Below are 19,700 nucleotides of genomic sequence, written 5' to 3' on the forward strand. Positions count from 1 at the left end.
GTCTCTTTAATAAGACATATGAGGAGGGGCAGTGTAGACAAAGATGTGTATACCTAAACCAAGATAAACCACAACCTGTCGTTTCAAATGGTTCATAGTGGGCAGAACAAGCAAGGAGGTGGGCAGGGCCAAGAACGAGTTAGTGAGATCCTATTGGCGCGTTCTAGCAATGTTTTGAAACTTTGTCAAAGGGTAAAGTCTACAAAACCTTATCCACTCTGTTCGTAAAAAATTATAGTTTGGGCAACATATTTTTTGGGGGGAACTGTATTGAGATAAAATTATGAGAAAATTAGCACAATGTCGGCCAAAATCCATAGCGTTCCATCTTCTGCCACTGCCGGCCACTCGGCTTCCGCTCACTATCATATTTGTTACATTATTTGAGCGAGTGGAAAATCCACTCGGATGCTTCACATTTATGCATCCGGTGAAATGTCTGTCTCGTTGTTCTATCTGTGGTAACAGTTCCCGGATCGAAGTGACACAACAATTGCAACTTAGATAGTTTTGAGTCGAGTGTTACAGTAAATAATTTGAGAATTTAGACTAAGGTTTCAACGTTTGAATATCAGCAAGGCTACTTTGTTGCACCATTATATGAAATGGGACGAAAGGTTATATTAGCGACGTGCTCCTTGAATCAATGGGCACTAGATTTTGACGGAAACTTAGAGAGAATACTGAGAAGTAAGTCCGAATAAAATAATTGAGTATCACACTCTGCAAGATTCCCCCGAAATAAAAATCGTCGAATTGAAGATGCATTGTCCATTTAACTTAAACTGTAGTGGGTTCATATACAGAGCTGTTTTAAAGGTAATATGGTGTTGTAATGATTTATAGAAATTCCACTTATAAGCCTGGAGTATACTATACTAGGCTACTTGTTCTGCGGGAATAGCATGCAAGTCTTGCAATCAGGACTCTGGACATGCCATTCAATTTAATAATGATATCTTTCTCATGACTAGGTATCGCGATAGCCAAGTCTCAGGGGGCTAAATACAGACTGGGACCAGAACTGGAAATATGGTATTTATAATTTACATCTCCTTCTTTAAAGTTCTGATTGTTGAGTACATTACTGTATACAGTACGTAGCATAGAGCAAACATTTAGCTTATTAGACAAATTTGTTTGTGGTCTTTTTATTTGACTTCTATAAAGCTCTGTGCATTTGCATATAATAAGCATCCTACATGGTTATGTCTGCTCTGAATTTCCATTAACTTTCCCTCAACCTCCTCTCTTTCTGTCCCTGGTCATCAGTGGGTATGGCTGTGCAGACCACTTCTACGAGTCAGACACCCTGCTGCACTGCTTCCAGGTACTTGGGAAGCTGCTGGAGTCACCTGTCACCCAGGACATCATCTGCGATGTTGGCATGTCAGTCACACTTCTCACAAGCACTTCAGCTCGGTTGTCCCTCTCTTTGCCTCCTGGACTATCATTCCCCACTAAACAGTGTATGTTGTAGTAAGATTTCCGTAACCTGTGGCTAATGTTCTCTATGTCCCCCTCAGGCCCATCATGCATCATAATGTTCGGTATAACTGCAGAGTAATTTTCCTCAATGGGTAAGTCTCGGAAAGAAGCAATTCTGAATTGATGTAGGTTATGTGCATCGTCAATAGCAAGTAGGTGTAATTGTTCACAATTCTTACCCTCTTTTTAAAGGAAAATCTTGTTGATCCGACCCAAGATGCTGCTGGCCAACTATGGAAACAACCGGGAGTTCCGCTGGTTTTCACCATGGAATAAACTCAGGTTAGTGATCAACATTGAATCTGCACAAGAAAGCCTTCCTTCTGAACATAATGATAATTCTTTGATAAACAGTGAAATTAGAGAGATTTTCCGGTACTTTTGTATACTTTTTAGCCAGTAGTTCAGAAAGTAAGGCTTACGAGCCAAAAGTAGTCTCAGAAAATTGCATACTATGTCACATATGTTCAGATATGTGCACCATGTCATTGCTCTCTCTCTCGCTCTGCTGTGTGGGCATCTTGCTAGCTGACACTCAAATGGCGAGGGGTTGAAGGGGGAAAATGTTGGGAAAATGGCGCAGCACAGCTTCCAGAAAACAGTTGCTTTCAAACTAGGGATTTCGTGGCTAATTGAAGTAAGACACTAATTCTGCTCATAGATTATGCACGTATGAACTACACATGGACACATCCAGCCCAAAGCGGGATGTTTAAAAAATACTTAGTAGTCGCAAAGGTTCCGGGACGTCTTTAAATGTTTAGGTCAAAGCAGATTTGGCACGTGGAAAAGGACACTAATCCATATTTTTCACATCACACATAACATATATGCATTTTGCTGCACCTGTCAAAACACCTGCAAATCTCTGTACGTGACCATTAAAATTTGATTTGAACATGGCATTATTGTGTTTGTCTGCCACAGACATGTGGAGGAGTACTTCCTGCCCAGGATGATCCAGGACATGACAGGACAGGTAGGATCCATCTCTCTTTAATGGAAGGGTGTTGGTATGCACTAGCAAGGATCAGTGATAAGAGTATTAGTATTATTTGCACATTTCTTCATTTAAAGAGAATCGGCACCATTAATATACAGTACCAGTCAAAAGTTGCACACACCTACTCATTCAAGGGTTTTTCTTAATTTTTACTAATTTCTACATTGTAGAATAATGGTGAAGACATCAAAACTATGAAATAACACATGGAATCATGTAGTAACCAAAAAAGTGTTAAACAAATCAAAATATTTCAGATTTTTGATTCTTAAAAGTAGGCATCTTTTGCCTTTGACAGCTTTGCCCACTCTTGGCATTCTCTCAACCAGCTTCACCTGGAATGCTTTTACAACAGTCTTGAAGGAGTTCCCACATATGCTTGGCATTTGTTGGCTGCTATTCCTTCACTCTGCGGTCCAACTCATCCCAAACCATCTCAATTAGGTTGATGTCAGGTGATTGTGGAGGCCAGGTCATCTGATGCAGCACTCCATCACTCTCCTTCTTGGTCAAATAGCCCTTACATAGCCTAGAGGTGTGTTTGGTCATTGTCCTGTTGAAAAACAAATGATAGGCCCACTAAGCGCAAACCAGATGGGATGGCGTATCGCTGCAGAATGCTGTTGTAGCCATGCTGGTTAAGTGTACCTTGGATTCTAAATAAATCTGACAGTGTCACCAGCAAAGCACCATCACACCTCCTCCATGCTTCACGGTGGGAACCACACATGCGGGGATCATCCGTTCACCTACTCTGCTTCTCACAAAGACACGGCAGTTGGAACTAAAAATCTCACATCCATCGGTCTAATGTCCATTGTCCGTGTTTCTTGGCCCAAGAAAGCCTCTTCTTCTTATTGGTGTCCTTTAGTAGTGGTGTCCTTTAGTAGTGGTTTCTTTGCAGTAATTCGACCATGAAGGCCTGATTCACATAGCCTCCTCTGGACAGTTGATGTTGAGATGTGTTAGTTACTTGAACTCTGTGAAGCATTTATTTGGGCTGCAATTTCTGAAGTGCAGTTAATTCTAAGTGAATGTTTCCTCTGCAGCAGAGATAACTCTGGGTTTTCCTTTCCTGTGGTTGTCCTCATGAGAGCTAGGTTCATCATAGCGCTTGATGTTTGTTGCAACTGCACATGGAAACTTTCAAAATTCATAAAAATGTCTGCATTGACTGACCTTCATGTCTTAAAGTAACGATGGACTGTCGTTTCTCTTTGCTTATTTGAGCTGTTCTTGCCATAATATACTTAGTTTTTTACCAAATAGGGCTATCTTCCGTATTTATTTATTTTTATTTAACTTTTATTTAACCAGGTAGGCAAGTTGAGAATAAGTTCTCATTTACAATTGCGACTTGGCCAAGATAAAGCAAAGCAGTTCGACACACACAACAACACAGAGTTACACATGGAGTAAACAAACATACAGTCAATAATGCAGTAGAAAAATAAGTCTATATACAATGTGAGCAAATGAGGTGAGATAAGGGAGGTAAAGGCAAAAAAGGCCATGGTGGTGAAGTAAATACAATATAGCAAGTAAAACACTGGAATGGTAGATTTGCAGTGGAAGAATGTGCAAAGTAGAAATAGAAATAATGGGGTGCAAAGGAGCAAAATAAATAAATAAATACAGTAGGGGAAGAGGTAGTTGTTTGGGGTAAATTATAGATTGGCTATGTACAGGTGCAGTAATCTGTGAGCTGCCCTGACAGCTGGTGCTTAGAGCTAGTGAGGGAGAAGTGTTTCCAGTTTCAGAGATTTTTGTAGTTCGTTCCAGTCATTGGCAGCAGAGAACTGGAAGGAGAGGCGGCCAAAGGAGGAATTGGTTTTGGGGGTGACCAGAGAGATATACCTGCTGGAGCGCGTGCTACAGGTGGGTGCTGCTATGGTGACCAGCGAGCTGAGATAAGGGGGGACTTTACCTAGCAGGGTCTTGTAGATGACCTGGAGCCAGTGGGTTTGGCGATGAGTATGAAGCGAGGGCCAGCCAACGAGAGCGTACAGGTCGCAGTGGTGGGTAGTATATGGGGCTTTGGTGACAAAACGGATGGCACTGTGATAGACTGCATCCAATTTATTGAGTAGGGTATTGGAGGCTATTTTGTTAATGACATCGCCGAAGTCGAGGATTGGTAGGATGGTCAGTTTTACGAGGGTATGTTTGGCAGCATGAGTGAAGGATGCTTTGTTGCAAAATAGGAATCCAATTCTAGATTTAACTTTGGATTGGAGATGTTTGATGTGAGTCTGGAAGGATAGTTTACAGTCTAACTAGACACCTAGGTATTTGTAGTTGTCCACATATTCTAAGTCAGAACCGTCCAGAGTAGTGGTCGACCGATTAATCGGAATGGCCGATTAATTGGGGCCGATTTCAAGTTTTCATAACAATCAGAAATCTGAATTTTTGGGCGCCGATTTTGATGAATATATATATATATAATAATATATTTTAAAAATGTTATACCTTTATTTAACTAGGCAAGTCAGTTAAGAACACATTCTTATTTTCAATGACGGCCTAGGTACGGTGGGTTAACTGCCTTGTTCAGGGGCAGAACGGCTTTCACCTTGTCAGCTCGGGGGAACCAATCTTGCAACCTTACAGTTAACTAGTCCAATGCTCTAACCACCTGCCCCTCATTGCACTCCATGAGAAGCCTGCCTGTTACGCGAATGCAGTAAAAGCCAAGGTAAGTTGCTAGCTAGCATTAAACTTATCTTATAAAAAACAATCAATCAATCATAATCACTAGTTATAACTACACATGGTTGATGATATTACTAGCTTATCTAGCGTGTCCTGCGTTGCATATAATCGATGCAACGCTGGGGGATGATTTAACATAAGCGCATTTTGCGAAAAAAGCACAATCGTTGGACGACTGTACCTAACCATAAACACCAATGCCTTTCTTAAAATCAATACACAGAAGTATATATTTTTAAACCTGCATATTTAGCTAAAATAAATCCAGCTTAGCAGGCAATATTAACCAGGTGAAATTGTGTCATTTCTCTTGCGTTCATTGCACGCAGTCAGGGTATATGCAACAGTTTGGGCATCCTGGCTCATTGCGAACTAATTTGCCAGAATTTTACGTAATTATGATATAACATTGAAGGTTGTGCAATGTAACAAGAATATTTAGACTTAGGGATGCCACCCGTTAGATAAAATACGGAACGGTTCCGTATTTCACTGAAATAATAAATGTTTTGTTTTCAAAATGATAGTTTCCGGATTCGACTATATTAATGACCTAAGGCTCGTATTTCTGTGTTATTATGTTATAATTAAGTCTATGATTTGATAGAGCAGTCTGACTGAGCGATGGTAGGCAGCAGCAGGCTCGTAAGCATTCATTCAAACAGCACTTTCGTGCGTTTTGCCAGCAGCTCTTCGCAAGCACAGCACTGTTTATGACTTCAAGCCAATCAACCTAATGGCTGGTGTAACCGATGTGAAATGGCTAGCTAGTTAGCTGGGTGTGCGCTAATAGCATTTCAAACGTCACTCGCTCTGAGACTTGGAGTAGTTTTCCCCTTGCTCAGCAAGGGCCGCGGCTTTTGTGGAGCGATGGGTAACGCTGCTTCTGTTGTCGATGTTTTCCTGGTTCTCGCCCAGGTAGGGGCGAGGGGAGGGACGGAAGCTATACTGTTACACTGGCAATAGTATAGTGCCTATAAGAACATCCAATAGTCAAAGGTATATGAAATACAAATGGTATAGAGAGAAATAGTCCTATAAATACTATATTAACTACAACCTAAAACCTCTTACCTTGGAATATTGAAGTCTCATGTTAAAAGGAACCACCAACTTTCATATGTTCTCATGTTCTGAGCAAGGAACTTAAACGTTTGCTTTTTTACATGGCACATATTGCACTTTTACTTCTCCAACACTTTGTTTTTGCATTATTTAAACCAAATTGAACATGTTTCATTATTTATTTGAGGCTAAATGGATTTTTATTGATGTATTATATTAAGTTAAAATAATTGTTCATTCAGTATTGTTGTAATTGTCATTATTACAAATACATTTTAAAAAATCGACCGATTAATTGGTATCGGCTTTTTTGGTCCTCCAATAATCAGTATCGGTATCGGCGTTGAAAAATCATAATCGGTCGACCTCTAGTCCAGAGTAGTGATGCTGGACGGGCGGGCAGGTGCAGGCAGCGATCGGTTGAATAGCATGCATTTAGTTTTATTGTATTTAAGAGCAGTTGGAGGCCACGGAAGGAGAGTTGTATGGCATTGAAGCTCGTCTGGAGGGTTGTTAACACAGTGTCCAAAGAAGGGCCAGAAATATACAGAATGGTGTTGTCTGCGTAGAGGTGGATCAGATACTCACCAGCAGCAAGAGCGACATCATTGATGTATACAGAGAAGAGAGTCGGCCCAAGAATTGAACCCTGTGGCACCCCCATAGAGACTGCCAGAGGCCCGGACAACAGGCCCTCCGATTTGACACACTGAACTATATCAGAGTTCAATCATTTGAGAAACCAAGGCTATCGAGTCTGCCAATGAGGATGTGGTGATTGACAGAGTCGAAAGCCTTGGCCAGGTGAATGAATACGGCTGCACAGTATTGTTTCTTATCGATGGCGGTTAAGATATCGTTTAGGACCTTGAGCGTGGCTGAGGTGCACCCATGACCAGCTCTGAAACCAGATTGCATAGCGGAGGAGGTGCGGTGGGATTCGAAATGGTCGATAATCTGTTTGTTGACTTGGCTTTCGAAGACCTTAGAAAGGCAGGGTAGGATAGATATAGGTCTGTAGCAGTTTGGGTCAAGAGTGTCCCCCCCTTTGAAGAGGGGGATGACCGCAACTGCTTTCCAATCTTTGGGGATCTCAGACGACAAGAAAGAGAGGTTGAACAGGCTAGTAATAGGGGTTGCAACAATTTCGGCAGATAGTTTTAGAAAGAAAGGGTCCAGATTGTCTAGCCCGGCTGATTTGTAGGGGTCCAGATTTTGCAGCTCTTTCAGAACATAATCTGACTGGATTTGGGAGAAGAAGAAATGGGGAAGGCTTGGGCGAGTTGCTGTGGGGGGTGCAGTGCTGTTGACCGGGGTAGGGGTAGCCAGGTGGAAAGCATGGCCAGCCATAGAAAAATGCTTATTGAAATTCTCAATTATAGTGGATTTATCGGTGGTGACAGTTTCTTATCCTCAGTGCAGTGGGCAGCTGGGAGGAGGTGTTCTCCATGGACTTTACAGTGTCCCAGAACTTTTTTGAGTTTGTGTTGCAGGAAGCAAATTTCTGCTTGAAAAAGCTAGCCTTGGCTTTTCTAACTGCCTGTGTATATTGGTTTCTAACTTCCCTGAAAAGTTGCATATCACGGGGGCTGTTCGATGCTAATGCAGAATGCCATAGGATGTTTTTCTGTTGGTTAAGGGCAGTCAGGTCAGGAGAGAACCAAGGGCTATATCTGTTCCTGGTTCTAAATTTCTTGAATGGGGCATGCTTATTTAAGATGGTGAGGAAGGCATTTAAAAAAACAAAAACAGGCATCCTCTACTGATGGGATGAGGTCAATATCCTTCCAGGATACCCGGGCTAGGTCGATTAGAAAGGCCTGCTCGCTGAAGTGTTTCAGGGAGCGTTTGACAGTGATGAGTGGAGGTCGTTTGACCGCTGACCCATTACGGATGCAGGCAATGAGGCAGTGATCACTGAGATCTTGGTTGAAAACAGCAGAGGTGTATTTAAAGGGCAAGTTGGTTAGGATGATATCTATGAGGGTGCCCGTGTTTACGGCTTTGGGGTGGTACCTGGTAGGTTCATTGATAATTTGTGTCAGATTGAGGGCATCAAGCTTAGATTGTAGGATGGCTGGGGTGTTAAGCATGTCCCAGTTTAGGTCACCTAGCAGCACGAGCTCTGAAGATAGATGGGGGGCAATCAGTTCACATATGGTGTCCAGAGCACTGCTGGGGGCAGAGGGTGGTCTATAGCAGGCGGCAACGGTGAGAGACTTGTTTTTAGAGAGGTGGATTTTTAAAAGTAGAAGTTCAAATTGTTTGGGTACAGACCTGGATAGTAGGACAGAACTCTGCAGGCTATCTCTGCAGTAGATTGCAACACCGCCCCCTTTGGTCATTCTATCTTGTCTGAAAATGTTGTAGTTAGGGATGGAGATATATATTTATACTACCCCTACCTTGTCACAACACAACTGATTGGCTCAAACGCATTATGACGGGAAGAAATTCCACAAATGAACTTAACAAGGCACACCTGTTATTTGAAATGCATTCCAGGTGACTACCTCATGAAGCTGGTTGAGAGAATGCCAAGAGTGTGCAAAGCTGTCATCAAGGCAAAGGGGGGCTACTTTGAAGAATCTCAAATATAACATCTATTTTGATTTGTTTAACACTTTCTTTTAGTTACTACATGATTCCATATGTGTTATTTCATAGTTTTGATGTCTTCACTATTATCCTACAATGTAGAAAATAGTAAAAATAAAAACCCTGGGATGAGTAGGTGCGTCCAAACTTTTGAATGGTACTGTATATGTGCAGCAATCAATAGTATCATCCATTTAATGTTATTGTTCATGAAATTCCTTTCCATTGTTCTGTCTCCTAAAGGACACTGTCCCCTTTGGTGACTGCGTCCTCTCAACCAAAGACACCTGCATCGGGAGTGAGATCTGTGCAGAGCTGTGGAACCCTAGGAGGTACATTCAATGAAGACTCTCAAATGAAGGACTTTTCTTTTCAAACCTTTAATCAATTTCTGTAATGAGTTGTGTGTCCTTAGTTATTTGTGTAATGGATTGAAGGAGAGCTCAAATGTTTTTGAGAGATTAAGTGAGATTGCATATGTGAATAAATATATACAGTGTGTGTGTGTGTGTGTTTTTCTAGTAAGCTACGGTATGTAATGATGTATGTGGGAATGTCATGTGCTTGGCAGCCCCCATGTGGACATGGGTCTGGACGGTGTGGAGATCTTCACCAACTCCTCAGCCAGCTACCACGAGCTACGCAAGGCAGACCACAGAGTCAACCTGGTTAAGTCAGCCACCACGAAGGTGATCATACACACACGAACAGACGGACGGACACATGCATGAACACACGCACATGTTATACAGCCCTTCAAACTCAACTCTGGACCTGGAAGCCAGTTCCACTGCATTTTTTTATTGTTCCCCTCTAATCAGGGACTGATTTAGACCTGGAACACCAGGCGTGTGCAATTAATTATAAGGTAGAACAGAAAACCAGCAGGCTCCGGACCACGTAGGGTAAGAGTTGAGTACCCCTGTTATGCAGTATGTTTAGTGAGAATAGAGGTACTGCATGTTGCCTGCCCAGTAACCACTTGGAGGCACTGTTTTGTCATTATAATACTGCTCCAGTTCATAGTGTTTTGCCTACATGTATGTTTTGCTTAGTATGAGTTTGGGTAACACTTATCATCACATTGATCCTAGACGTGTGTAATAACACTAATTACTAGATAACAACATTGTTGTTACATGTTATTTTAGTAAATTGTTATCGCATAGTAATGATGTTGAGCGGTTTCTGATATTACAAGTGGACTAAGGACAATTGTGTTGTTTTGCACAGAGTGGGGGGATCTACATGTTTGCCAATCAGAAGGGTTGTGATGGAGACAGACTCTACTATGATGGTTGTGCCACGGTGGCCATCAACGGGGACATAGTGGCCCAGGGAAGACAGTTCTCTCTGGATGACGTGGTAAGGACAGGTTAAACATAACAGAATGTAAATGTGAGAATATCTTACAGCCTGTTATTTCACCCTCACTTCACACACCAGGGTGAGCTGTGTTTGATTATATGGTTGGCCAAGTCAGCATGTTGTATAATGTTATTGTTAATGCTAGCCATTCCCAAAGTGAACTCTTGGACTGTGCGTGTGTGTGTGTTGCAGGAGGTTGTGACTGCCATTCTGGATCTGGAGGATGTCCGCAGCTACAGAGGAGAGCATTGCCACCCACATGTGGTGAGCTGACATCTCTCTTCAAAACAGGGCACTTTTTACTTCTCAGAAATGGTAGGTGTGATTCAGAAACGCATTACTCCCCAAGTGAAACTAGCCACACAAGGGGAACCAGAGGTAATCCTATTCAACTCCTCAACCCAAGGCTCTGTCTCTGTCCGGTGTCGTCTTTCCTCCCTATACTGGGTACACAGAGAGAGTCCCTTCAGTTATTGACTCAGACTCAAAATAGCATGCCGGTTACATTTTAAATGTCACATGGTTTGCTGATATGTCCTCTGCTCCACTGTGTCCAGGAGTATGAGCACAAGCCGTGCCATCGAGTCAAAGTGGACTTCTCCCTGTCTGATTGTGAAGATGTCTACCTCCCCACTCACCAGCCCATTGAGTGGCAGTTCCACACCCCTGAGGAGGAGATTAGGTATGGTACCCTCTGACAAAGACTGTGATCACAAGAGTGTTGTGTGCTTAAATGCTTCCCATAGTAAATAGTAGCTATTTTTGACTGTGTCTCCCTGTATTTCGTTTTTTCACCATAAAATCATTGGAAACAGACAGCGATAGCAGCCTACTATATTGCCACAGATTGGATTCAGGAGCTTGGCGTGTGACATTAATTTACCCTGACTGCTCCCTTTGTGTCTGAAACTGAGCTGCCTGTCTTTGGTGGAGCCAATCCATGTCTGAGAGAAGTTAAAACTAGAGAAACATTTTTTTTTTAAAGCTACTTTCCAGATCATGTGACTGCCCACCTCTTTACAGTTTACAGTGTACACATATATACCCTTCCCTTCATGTGGCAAACAGCACAGGGCCTTCATTCTAACCTGCAATTTGACCCATGTCAAATACATGCACATGCGTGTCTCTGTGTTCTTGTCTTTGGTGTCTTCAGCCTGGGTCCAGCATGTTGGCTTTGGGACTACCTGAGGAGAAGTGGTCAGGTGAGTAGTGCTATATTTGGTTTAAATTATGTGTAAATGTGCTTATGCGTACCTGCTTATTACTGAATATTTGTACTAAATATACAAAATGTACTGAATATTTATATTGTCTGTCTATCTCTATCCATAAACACTCCTGTTATTCCCTGCTCCAGGCTGGTTTCCTCCTGCCTCTCAGTGGTGGTGTGGACAGTTCCTCTACAGCCTGCATTGTCTACTCCATGTGTGTGCTGGTCTGCCAGGCAGTCAGAGATGGCAGTGAGTACTGGACTGGATACTGTACAGGCCCATAGTGTTTTGTTGTGTCCCACAAGTGACACAAAAGCACATGGCTCCTATTTTAATGTTTGACATTACATTCAGAGTTTGTCACTACAGCTTCTGACAGCTACAGCTTCAGCCTCTTCCCTCCCTCTCCCTGTATCAGACGCCCAGGTGCTGGAGGATGTTCAACGGGTAGTGAATGATGTGTCCTACACCCCCCGGGACCCACGGGAGCTGTGCGGACGCATCTTTACCACCTGCTACATGGCCAGTGAGAACTCCTCAGAAGGAACCCGTAACAGGGCCAAAGAGCTGGCCTCTCAGGTTGGCAGGTGAGCGTCACTGGCCCCATCATAGTTGGGCAGGTTACAGAATAACAAATTAGAACACAATGAGACTCGCATCTGTTATAAATCTCACCTTATGCTTTTCTTCAAAAGTTATTTTTCTTCTTTGTATTTATCTTGTTTATTCAGCTCACACATGAACCTCAACATCGACATGGCAGTGAAAGGCATGCTGGGAATCTTCTCCATGGTTACGGGAAAGTGTCCCCAGTTCCGTGCTAACGGTGGAAGCACAAGAGAAAACCTTGCCCTACAGAATGTGCAGGTGGGTTGAGTGTCAAGGAGTACTCCAGTACATTGTTCAGGTGTTACCTGAAACACTTCAACAAAGCAGAAACCCGTTATTGCAAAATGAACCCAAAAAATGGTTTCTGAGATGAGCAGAGCTTTTCCCCTCGCTTGTATTTCTCTTTAATCGCACCATTTACTTGCATTTTCACACATGCTCACCACAATCCTCACACTATCATGTTCCAGTTAAACGGTCTGATCTGAGTAAGCAATTGTGTGGTGTGTGAATTGTATGAAACCCTTATCCACTATCCTGTCCCTTCCAGGCCCGAATCAGGATGATTCTGGCCTATCTCTTTGCTCAGCTCAGTCAGTGGGCAGAGGGGAAACCTGGTGGCCTCCTAGTCCTTGGCTCAGCCAATGTGGATGAGAGGTTAGTGAGTACTAGAGAATGTCAATGTTTCTTTATTAAATTGTTTTTTTACTATGTGCTGTCTGCTTCAGTCCAACAGAAAAGTACAAAAAGTGCATGATCCCTCTCTGTATAGACTCCTCTCTGTATTTGACCTTCACCTCAATACCCCTCTATTCTGCAGCCTCACTGGCTACTTCACTAAGTATGACTGCTCCAGTGCTGACATCAATCCCATTGGGGGCATCAGTAAGACAGACCTAAAAAGCTTCTTGCAGTACTGTGTCGAACAGTTCCAGCTCACCGCCCTCAAAAGGTGAAGCACGCTGCTCTGCAAACCCATCTTCTTCTCTGGGACAATACAAAACAGTCAGTATAATGTCAGGAGACTCACCATGTTGGCAACTGTCTTTATGTCCTCTGTAGTATCATGGCTGCACCTCCCACTGCAGAGCTGGAGCCCCTGATGGACGGCCAGGTGTCGCAGACTGATGAGGTAACGAGTCAGCATGTCACCTCAAGTAGAGCCAGATGTGGCCTTGGGCCCTCTGATTATGTTGATCGTTGTGGGTGTGGGCCAACCACATATGAAGTGACAACTTATTTTTCTATCTATTTATTTATTTTCCTCACATACTGTGCACACCCTGCTATGATTGACCGTTCTTTATACGTATTAAGAAAAGTTGACATTTCAGACTTACAGGTGAAAGTCATACCATAAACCCTCAGCTCTATTCAGCTTGACTACTGTTGTTATTGTCCCACCATGTTTTTCGTCTGTGACTGTGTGACTCAACTTCCCTTGTCTATATATACCACCTCACAAGCTTGGAAAATTAATGTCTCTTCGGGGATGTCATCTGCGCACATGGTTTGTTCAGTTATGGTGTAATCTGACCTCCTCCTTATCCCTTGCTGTCGTCCTCTCTCTTGCTCTCTCTGTGTACCCCTCTCATTAGTCTGATATGGGGATGACATACTCAGAGCTGTCTGTGATTGGCCGGCTCAGGAAGATCTCCAAGTGTGGCCCGTACAGCATGTTCTGCAAACTCATCCACACGTGGAGGGAGGCCCTCTCCCCTCTACAGGTCACTCTACACCCCTGTATCGCACACCTTTTACTATTTTCATACTATTAGATGTCTGCCATGTAAAATGAGGAATAATCTCAATGATAGTGTTCTGTTTCACACAAAGTCATGTTTACACTGAGTGGACAAAACATTAAGAACACCTTCCTAATTGAGTGTCGAAAGCACTCCACGGGGATGCTGGCCCATGTTGACTCCAATGCTTCCCACAGTAGTGTCAAGTTGGCTGGATGTCCTTTGGGTGGTGGACAATTCTTGATACACATGGGAAACTGTTGAGCATGAAAAACTCAGCAGCGTTACAGTTCTTGACACAAACCGGTGCGCCTGGCACCTAGTACCATACCCCGTTCAAAGGCACTGAAATATGTTCTCTTGCCAATTCACCCTCTGAATGGCACACATACACAATCCATGTCTCAATTGTCTTAAGGATTAAAGGTCCTTCTTTAATCTGTGTCTTACCCTACATCTACACTGATTGAAGTGGATTTAACAAGTGACATCAATAAGGGATCATAGCTTTCACTTGGATTCCCCTGGTTAGTCGGTCATGGAAAGAAGTGTTCATAATGTTTTGTACACTCAGTGTATGCTATCTAATTGTATGATTTGAGAATAACACTTCTTCTGACCATTTGACATTTCAGGTGGCGGTCAAAGTGAAACACTTTTTCCAGATGTATTCTATGAACAGACACAAAATGACAACTGTGACACCATCCTACCACGCTGAGAGCTATGGCTGCGATGACAACCGCTTTGACCTCAGGCCATTCCTCTACAACACTCGCTGGTCCTGGCAGTTCAGAGCCATTGATAATCAGGTGGGGATCTGACAGTCAACATGACATTTTGTTTTATTTGACCTTTATTTAACTGGGCAAGTCAGTTAAGAACAAATTCTTATTTACAATGACGGCCTACCCCCGGCCAAACCCTCCCCTAATCCGGACGACGCTGGGCCAATTGTGCTCAACCCTATGGGACTCCCAATCACGTCCGGTTGTGATACAGCCCGGGATAGAACCTAGGTCTGTAGTGACAACTCTAGCATTGCGATGCGGTGCCTTAGACCCCTGCGCCACTCAGGATTTTTTTTACTGTGGATCTCTCACATTTGCTTGTTCCCTCCTCAACGGCTTTTTCGGGTTTCATTTAATCTCACAAGAATTGTGAATGTCCACTGAACATGATAAGTTACGCTGCCTGTCACCAAGGGAGTACCCCAAGGCTCGATCCTTGGCCCCACGCTCTTCTTAATTTACATCAACAACATAGGTCAGGCAGTAGGAAGCTCTCTCGTCCATTTATATTCAGATGATACAGTCTTATACTCAGCTGGCCCCTCCCTGGATTTTGTGTTAAATGCTCTACAACAAAGCTTTCTTAGTGTCCAACAAACTTTCTCTACCCTTAACCTTGTTCTGAACAACTCCAAAACAAAGGTCATGTGGTTTGGTAAGAAGAATGCCCCTCCTTCCACAGGTGTTATTACTACCTCTGAGGGTTTAGAGCTTGAGGTAGTCACCTCATAAATATACTTGGGAGTATGGCTAGATGGTACACTGTCCTTCTCTCAGCATATATCAAAGCTGCAGGCTAAATTTAAATCTAGACTTGGTTTCCTCTATTGTAATCGCTCCTCTTTCACACCAACCAGCCAAACTAACCCTGATTCAGATGACCATCCTACCCATGCTAGTTTACGGAGACATCGTTTATAGATCGGCAGGTAAGGGGGCTCTCGAGCGGCTAGATGTTCTTTACCATTCGGCCATCAGATTTGCCACCAATGCTCCTTATAGGACACATCACTGCACTCTATACTCCTCTGTAAACTGGTCATCTCTGTATACCTGTTGCAAGACCCACTGGTTGATGCGTATTTATAAAACCCTCTTAGGCCTCACTCCCCCCTATCTGAGAAATATACTGCAGCCCTCATCCTCCACATACAACACCTGTTCTGCCAGTCACATTCTGTTAAAGGTCCCAAAAGCACACATCCCTGGGTCGCTTCTTTTTTCAGTTCACTGCAGCAAGCGACTGGAACGAGCTGCAACAAACACTCAAATTGGACAGCTTTATCTCAATCTCTTTATTCAAAGACTCAATCATGGACACTCTTACATACAGTTATGGCTGCTTTGCATGATGTTTTGTTGTCTCTACCTTCTTGCCCGTTGTGCTGTTGTCTGTGCCCAATAATGTTTGTACCATGTTTTGTGCTGCTACCATGTTGTGTTGTCATGTGTTGCTGCCTTGCTATGTTGTTGTCTTAGGTCTCTCTTTATGTAGTGTTGTCTTGTCGTGATGTGTGTTTTGTCCAAAATGTATATACAGTGGCAAGAAAAAGTATGTGAACCCTTTGGAATTACCTGGATTTCTGCAAAAATTGGTCATCAAATTTGATCTGATCTTCATCTAAGTCACAACAATAGACAAACATAGTGTGCTTAAACTAAACACAAAAAATATTGTATTTTTCTTGTCTATATTGAATACATAATTTAAACATTCACAGTGTAAGTTGTAAAAACATATGTGAACCCCTAGGCTAATGACTTCTCCAAAAGCTAATTGGAGTCTGGAGTCAGCTAACCTGGAGTCCAATCAATGAGATGAGATTGGAGATGTTGGTTAGAGCTGCCTTGCCCTCTAAAAAATACTCACAAAATGTGAGTTTGCTATTCACAAGAAGCATTGCCTGGTGTGAACTATGCCTCAAACAAAATATATCTCAGAAGACCTAAGATTAAGATATGTTGACTTGCATAAAGCTGGACAGGGTTACAAACGTATCTCTAAAAGCCTTGATGTTCATCAGTCCACGGTAAGACAAATTGTCTATAAATGGAGAAAGTTCAGCACTGTTGCTACTCTCCCAAGGAGTGGTCGTCCTGCAAATATGACTGCAAGAGCACAGCGCAGAATGCTCAATGAGGTTAAGAAGTATCCTAGTGTCAGCTAAAGACTTACAGAAATCTCTGGAACATGCTAACATCTCTGACGAGTCTACGATACGTAAAACACTAAACAAGAATGAAGTTCATAGAGGACACCACGGAAGAAGCCAAAAGTGCACCTGGATGTTTCCTAGTGCTACTGGCAAAATTTTCTGTGGACAAATGAAAATAAAGTTGAGTTGTTTGGAAGGAACACACAACACTATGTGTGGAGAAAAAAAGGCACAGCACACCAACATCAAAACCTCATCCCAACTGTAAAGTATGGTGGAGGGAGCATCATGGTTTGGGGCTGCCTCAGGGCCTGGACAGCTTGCTATCATCGATGGAAAGATGAATTCCTAAGTTTATCAAGACATTTTGCAGGAGAATGTTAGGCTATTTGTCTGCCAATTGAAGCGCAACAGAAGTTGGGTGATGCAGCAGGACAACGACCCAAAACACAGAAGTAAATCAACAGAATGGCTTCAACAGAAGAAAATACGTCTTCTGGAGTCCTGACCTCAACCCGATTTGAAATGCTATGGCATGACCTCAAGAGGGCAGTTCACACCAGACATCCCAAGAATATTGTTGAACTGAAACAGTTTTGTGAAGAAGAAATGGTCCAAAATTCCTCCTGACTGTTGTGCAGGTCTGATCTGCAACTTCAGAAAATGTTTGGTTGAGGGTATTGCTGCCAAAGGAGGGTCAACCAGTTATTAAATCCAAGGGTTCACATACTTTTTCTACCCTGCACTGTAAATATTTAGTGTTTTCAATAAAGACATGAAAACGTATACTTGTTTAACTAACTGAAGATCAGATCAAATTTTATGACTTATTTATGCAGAAATCCAGGTATTTCAAAAGGGTTCACATACTTTTTCTTCCCAATGTATATACACTGCTGTTCAAAAGTTTGGGGTCACTTAAAAATGTCCTTGTTTGTGAAAGAAAATAGGGGGGAAAATTGTCCATATAAAATAACATGAAATTGATCAGAAATACAGTGTACACGTTGTTAATGTTGTAAATGACTATTGTAGCTGGAAACTGCAGATTTTTAATGGAATACCTACATAGGCATACAGAGGCCCATTATTAGCAACCATCACGCCTGTGTTCCAATGGCATGTTGTGTTAGTGTAACGGACGTGAAATGGCTAGCTAGTTAGCGGGTACGCGCTAGTAGCATTTCAATCAGTTACGTCACTTGCTCTGAGACTTAAGTAGGCTTGCCCCTTGCTCTGCAAGAGCCGTGGCTTTTGTGGAGCGATGGGTAACGCTGCTTCGTGGGTGTCAGTTGTTGATGTGTGCAGAGGGTCCCTGGTTCGCGCCCGTGTCGGGGCGAGGGGACGGTTTAAAGTTATACTGTTACATTAGCTAATCCAAGTTTATCATTTTAAAAGGCCAATTGATCATTAGAAAACCATTTTGCAATTATGTTAGCACAGCTGAAAACTGTAGACTAGTTGAGTATCTGGAGCATCAGCATTTGTGGGTTCAATTACAGGCTCAAAATGACCAGAAACAAAGACCTTTCTTCTGAAACTCGTCAGTCTATTCTTGTTCTGAGAAATGAAGGCTATTCCACGTGAGAAATTGCCAAGAAACTGAAGATCTTGTATAACGATGTGTACTACTCCCTTCACAGAACAGCGCAAACTGTCTCTAACCAGAATAGAAAGAGGTGTGGGAAGCGCCGGTGCACAACTGAGCAAGAGGACAAGTGCATCAGAGTGTCTAGTTTGAGAAACAGACGCCTCACAAGTCCTAAACTGGCAGCTTCATTAAATAGTACCCGCAAAACACCAGTCTCAACATCAACAGTGAAGAGGCGACTGCGGGATGCTGGCCTCCTAAGGCAGAGTTCCTCTGTCCAGTGTCTGTGTTCTTTTGCCCATCTTAATCTTTTATTTTTATTGGCTAGTCTGATATATGACTTTTACTTTGCAACTCTGCCTAAAAGGCCAGCATCCCGGAGTCGCCTCTTCGCTGTTGACGTTGAGACTGGTGTTTTGCGGTAACAAACTGTGGTTGCTGATAATGGGCCTCTGTACGCCTATGTAGATATTCCATAAAAAATCTAATCTTTCCAGCTACAATAGTAATTTCCAACATTAACAATGTCAACACTGTATTTTTGATCAATTTTATGTTATTTTAATGGACAAAAATCTGTCTTTTGTTTCAAAACACCCAAACTTTTGAACGGTAGTGTGTATGTGTATAATATAAATATAATTTATTTGTATTTTTTTTTATCGTCCCCGCAGGAGGCCTTTTGGTAGGCCGTCATTGTAAATAAGAATTTGTTCTTAACTGACTTGTCTAATTAAATAAAGGTTCAATAAAATAAATAAATATTGTTATTTCATACACAGGTGTCCAAGATGGAGGTTGGGAATGACTACCACGACTAAGGCTCCTCCCAATGCCAGAGCAAAATCCCAAAGAACTCATCTGAACTGTGACAATAAACACTGTAGTGCAACTCCAAACACTCTTACTGTACACACAATGCCTTCTTACGGTACAGTATTCTAATTTCTGAAAATAGACCTAGGTTATTGATTGATATTATAGACTCTAACAAAGTATTCAAAATGAGTATTTTGTGTCAGTGGTTCAGCATGATGTGCATTAATTATGTTGTCGTTCTACATGCTCTAGGCCAGCTTAAACTGGAGGTCAAAAGGAGTAACAATGTCTTGTTAAAAATATTCACAACAGTCTATTCTCTCAGGTTCAAATACAATACACTTGTTTATTGAAATAGTGATGTACAGCTTTACTATTAAACACGTTTTATCTTGTTTTGTACTGTTATCAATGATGTGTATTTCATGAGTCTTAAGTGGTAACATTTACTACCAAGGAAGTGGCAAACCGAAAACGAGTAAGTGTGAAACGTCTTCTATGCACCCCTTTTATTGGCGCGTAGAAAGCTGCTGACTAA

General features: G+C 42.4%; 1 protein-coding gene across 1 annotated transcript; it reads left to right on the forward strand.

The window, feature by feature from the left end:
• Positions 1-438: 438 nt before the first annotated feature.
• On the forward strand, positions 439-19,557 carry nadsyn1 (NAD synthetase 1). The gene is made up of 21 exons (XM_055899285.1): positions 439-690; positions 975-1,035; positions 1,273-1,389; positions 1,527-1,580; positions 1,681-1,770; positions 2,416-2,467; positions 9,113-9,201; positions 9,441-9,558; positions 10,103-10,234; positions 10,430-10,501; positions 10,795-10,919; positions 11,394-11,442; positions 11,598-11,700; positions 11,870-12,038; positions 12,183-12,318; positions 12,611-12,717; positions 12,881-13,012; positions 13,123-13,192; positions 13,659-13,787; positions 14,441-14,617; positions 19,126-19,557. Exons 1-21 carry the CDS (start codon positions 606-608, stop codon positions 19,162-19,164), a joined length of 2,106 nt encoding a protein of 701 aa, XP_055755260.1. The 5' UTR covers positions 439-605; the 3' UTR covers positions 19,165-19,557.
• The last annotated feature ends 143 nt before the right edge of the window (positions 19,558-19,700 follow it).

This window comes from Salvelinus fontinalis, chromosome 35, assembly GCF_029448725.1.
Source record: "Salvelinus fontinalis isolate EN_2023a chromosome 35, ASM2944872v1, whole genome shotgun sequence".
NCBI lineage: Eukaryota > Metazoa > Chordata > Actinopteri > Salmoniformes > Salmonidae > Salvelinus > Salvelinus fontinalis.